Source organism: Otolemur garnettii, unplaced genomic scaffold (genome assembly GCF_000181295.1).
Source record: "Otolemur garnettii isolate 467f Iridium unplaced genomic scaffold, OtoGar3 scaffold00184, whole genome shotgun sequence".
In the NCBI taxonomy this organism is placed as follows: Eukaryota; Metazoa; Chordata; class Mammalia; order Primates; family Galagidae; genus Otolemur; species Otolemur garnettii.
The window spans coordinates 2792931-2797416 of record NW_003852579.1 but is presented as its reverse complement, the minus strand read 5'-3'; the positions used below and the strand labels follow the sequence as shown (position 1 = coordinate 2797416).

At 54.2% G+C, this 4486-nt stretch overlaps 1 protein-coding gene across 1 annotated transcript in view; it reads left to right on the top strand.

Moving 5' to 3' along the window:
- The first annotated feature begins 883 nt into the window (after window positions 1–883).
- The window catches only part of OPRD1 (opioid receptor delta 1), a 35128-nt gene continuing 31525 nt past the window's right edge, over window positions 884–4486 (top strand). Inside the window, exon 1 of the mRNA XM_003800767.1 lies at window positions 884–1110. Within this exon, the coding sequence (XP_003800815.1) occupies window positions 884–1110 (227 nt within the window). The remainder of the gene's footprint in view (window positions 1111–4486) is intronic.

Here is a 4486-nt window from a genome sequence, read left to right as displayed (position 1 = left end):
TGCTCAGTTTGTAACTATATCCTCATTAGTGTGACTTTAGGATTGACGTGTCTCCCCTATTGGTTTGTGAATCTCAGGAAGCAGGGGCTGCACCTGGTTTTGCGTACAGGCTGGTCCCCAGTCGTACTTGGCTTTTATATTAGGCACCCTCACAATACTAATTGAGCAAATAAATAGGGTACAGGAAAAGCAAGGATAATAATGGTTATTCATGGAACACACCCTTACTCTGTGCTGCTCCCCGAGCTAGTTTTTTACTCCCATCATTTTATTTAATCTCCCCAACAACCCTCTGAACGGGTGATGCGATTTTCCTCATCTTACAAACAGGGAGAATGAAGTTGACAGGTTAGGCAACTTGGTCAAGGTCTCTCTATTCCTTAGTGCAGGGGCGGAAGGTGACATTCACATCCAGGTCCTGGGCACAACCAGGAGTCAGGTCCTTCTGACTCCAAAGTGGCATGGGGTAGGAGATGAGTCCATGCTGGGGTCGGGGCGCTCTGGACCCAGCGGAGCATCCCCAGGAGAGGGCAAGAGGCCTCCGGGCCCAGCTCCCAGCCGGTGGTGCAGCGCCCGCCCCCGGTCGCGGGTGCAGACTGGCGGCCGCCTCCGAGCCACGTGGTGCGCGCGGCGGGCGCGTCCGACGAGCCCGCAGCGCCTCCAGGCTCACAGCGCTCGGGGCGAGGAGAGAGGGCGGACGCCGGGGGCTGGGCGGGTGCGGGCGGCTGAGCAGTCTGAGGAGGCGCAGAGGAAGCCTGGGCGGCCGGGCGCTGCAGCCGGCGGCGTCGGGGCTGTAGCTTCGGCCCTTCGCACGCCCCTCGCGCCAGGTGCCCGCGCCCAGGGCGCACGGTGGAGAGGGACGCGGCGCTGGCCGCCGGCAGCCATGGAGCCGGCCCCCTCAGCCGGCGCTGAGCTGCAGCCCCCGCTCCTCTCCAACGCCTCGGACGCCTACCCTAGCGTCCTCCCCGGCGCGGGGGCCAATGCGTCGGGGCCGCCGGGCGCACGGAGCGCCTCGTCCCTCGCCCTGGCCATTGCCATCACCGCGCTCTACTCGGCCGTGTGCGCCGTGGGGCTGCTGGGCAACGTGCTTGTCATGTTCGGCATCGTCCGGTGAGTCCGCTGCGGGCCGGCGCTGCGGATCTGGGCCCTGGAGTGAGGGTGGGATCCGCCGGTTTGGAACCCTGAGCCGGAACCCCCGACTCCCCGGACTTCCGCACTTCCTGCAGGGGGCGCACAGGGCCCACGGGGAGGCTACGTCTATTGACAGGGGGACGCAGGAACATGTATTCTCCTGCGTGAGCGTATGTGTGTTCGTCCTTGCTTGCTTAGCTAAATAACGTTTGATTGTCTGTTGGCATTACCTTGCTTCTTTATGGGACAGTTTGGCAGCAGTTTGTGTGCTTGTCACAATTTTGGAGTGGGCGATTGTGAGAGTACGAGTGTATGTTTGGACGTTTGAAATATACCCATAGGGGTGGGCGGGGATGCTCTACCCTGCTGTGGGCCTTTGTTGAGACAGCTGTGGGTGGGCGCTGTGCGGTGGGTAGGGCGGAAAGGAGAGTGCTGTGTGTCTGGGTCATGCGGTGAGGGCACTTACCAAGTCACCTTTGGTGATCATCTATTGGGGTCCCTGTATTGGTTTGTGCTTGTCCCAAACTGTCAAGTTTGTGATTCTCTCTGTATAAATTTGTGACAATGTAACTGAGTTGTTTCTTGTCAAACTCTGAAAACACAGGGGGAGAGGCGCATCCAGAGTGGCTATGGGCATCTTTCTGTGTGCGGCTCCGTGTGTGTTTGCCAGTCCAGGGCTCCTGGATGCAGTGCGGTGGGCAATGGCCGTGTGCTGCCATCAGTTCTCTGCTCCCTTCCCCAGTGGCCATCTGGTCCGGAACTCTGCATATGATTCAGAGAGGCCTCATAACTTCCTCACAAATGCCGTCTCCCATTTTCTCATTCTCACCTTGAACAGTCTTTTCTCTGCCAAAGGCAGCAGTGGTTTGCTCGGGCTGGGGTGGAGTTTGAGGTCCTCTCCTTGGTATTTGTTGACAGTGTGGGAATCTTCTCAGAGAGCCTAAAACATCACAGGCTTGTCCCAGAAGTAACCCTCCTGACACAGCTCCCTGAGCTCAGACATGGGCAATAAGGGTTGAGAGGAAACTTGCATCCTTAAACAACAAAGATGCCCGGGTGTTTACTGTTAGTTGGAAATGGGTCCTGCATGCTGGTTGACTGAGGCCATGGCCTTCACCTCTTTGGGCTGTGTTGCCAGCTGGCAGGGCAGAGAGCAGATCATAGACTCACGTGTTGGAGATGTGAACTGTGGTCTTGGCCTGATCACTGATGCCCAGACGCCATTCCCCTCACCTCACCTCTCATCTGCCTCAGTTTTCCTGTCTGAAGAATAGAGACCCAGTCTTCTCTATTGAATCCCAGAGTATAATGTCTCTGCAGGGCAGAATGTGGTGTGTAGGAGCATTAGACGAGGTGTGTGTGGGTATCAGGGGGCTTCAGCATTGATGTTCTCTGGGCGATTTTTGCTTCCCTAGAAAAAGTGGAGGGTACAAGAATTTCCAGTGCTTTTAATGACTCATCACCAGCTACTGTGGGAAAATTCCCCCAAACATAAGCAGGATTGATCTTTGCTTTGTGTTTTTGTTAGTGATTCCTCCACTTTGCAGGCTTTGAGTCTCCAGCTCTGTGACTTGGGGAAATCACTTAGCCTCTTTGAACCTCAGTTTCTTCATCTGTAGAATGAGGTGATAATAGAACCTTCTTCAATGGCCTGCTGGGAGGTGTCAGTGAGAGAGCATGTGTAATGCAGCTGGCCTGGTGCCTGGACCAGGAAACTGTGTATGTAATGAGGAGGAAGGATTTTTTAGATCCTACAGAATCCAGTGCTGATTAAAGAAAGGAGCATGAGGTAGGTGCTAATCCTGAGGTATCCCGAGAACAGCCATGACTCTGACATTTCCAGGTTCCTACGACATAGTCTCTCTAGGGGAGCTCCCGGTGCTCAAGTCTGGGAAAAGCCTAGTGTCAGTGTGTCCAGTCCCATCTCCAGCCTTTTCCCCAGTGCCTTCTGGTGGTGGGCTGACGAGCACAGCTTCCTCACTACTACTGAGAAAGGGGCCTCCCAATTCTGTGGGTCCATGGTGGGGAGGCCCTGGGCTCTGGGTTAGCTGCATTCACAGCCCACCTTCCTGAAATCACATTGCCAAGTGTGTGCTAACAGCATAGCAAGCTCCACTAGGTCCCACCTGGTGAAGACATTTCCCTGGTCAGCCATCTATGTGATAATTGTATCTCTGGGTCTGAGCAACTTAATCCTCACCCATAACCTTGCAAGATGAGCACTGAAGTCATCCTCATTGTCACATTCATTTTACAGACAAAATGAGGAATCTGTGGCTTAGAGAGAGGCAAGGTGACCTGTCCTAGTAGCACAGCCAGCACCAGATCCAGAGTTAGAGCCTTAGTCTTGTAACTTCAAGTCCAGAACTTTCCCCAGAGCTGCCTCAGGTAACGGATGTCACAGCATTACCTGGAAGGAGGGTGTGGTAATCCCTCCTTCTAAGTGCCCTTTCTTGTTCTAGAATCCTCAGAGAAGGAGGGAGCCCTAAGGACTGTGATCCTACATGTTGTTCAGCCTGAGTGTTTGAGGCTATTGTCCTTGGGGGAGAGGGAGTGATGGGAGCTGCACTTAGTCCTTCCCCACTAAGGGAAGGCCGAGGAAAGCACAGCTGCCTAGGGCTTAGCTTCTGCTGGAAAAATCACAGTGGCAATGGGGCAGGAGCAGGCTGGGCTGGAGAAAAACCTCTGCTCTCTTGAAGGAGTACTTGAACTCTGGTCTGTCTGATTCCTTGGCAACCTGTGCAGGGCCTGGCACAACCAATACCTGAGTCGGGTGCTTGGTTCAATGAGTGACTGAATGAATGAATACTATGAGTCCTGAGTGTAGTCAGTTAGGGGAACAGGAGAAGGTTTGCAAGGGCCAATCCAGAGGCCCCTTGGGTTGGAAAGCAGGGTAGAATAGTGGGCAGGGCTGAGGACCTGGGGCCAGATGTTTCTGAGTTCAAAGCCACTTACAGTGCATTTGAGTTAGCCATTTCACCTCTCAGAAGCTCATTTTCTCATCCGTAAAGTGGGAACAACAACAAGGGATCCAGGGTTGGGATGAGGGTTAAATGAGATAGTATGTGACATATGAGCCTTTTAGACCCTAAGCCCTCTGAGAACAGGGAGGGGCTGTGTGTGAAGGAGTGAAAAGAAGTCACTCATTTCAGGACATTCCATGGATTCACTGTGCTAGATGCTGAGGTACGATGGGAAGGGAAGAAATACGCTGTCCTGCTCTCCTGCAGCTTAGGGTCTGGTGGGAGAACAGACGTTCCTCACATCAGCCAGTCATCCAATAAACCAACATCTGCAGCTGTGCTAAAAGCTATCTGTGAAAGTCCGTGGGGGCTTTGGGAGCCCACGATGGGGT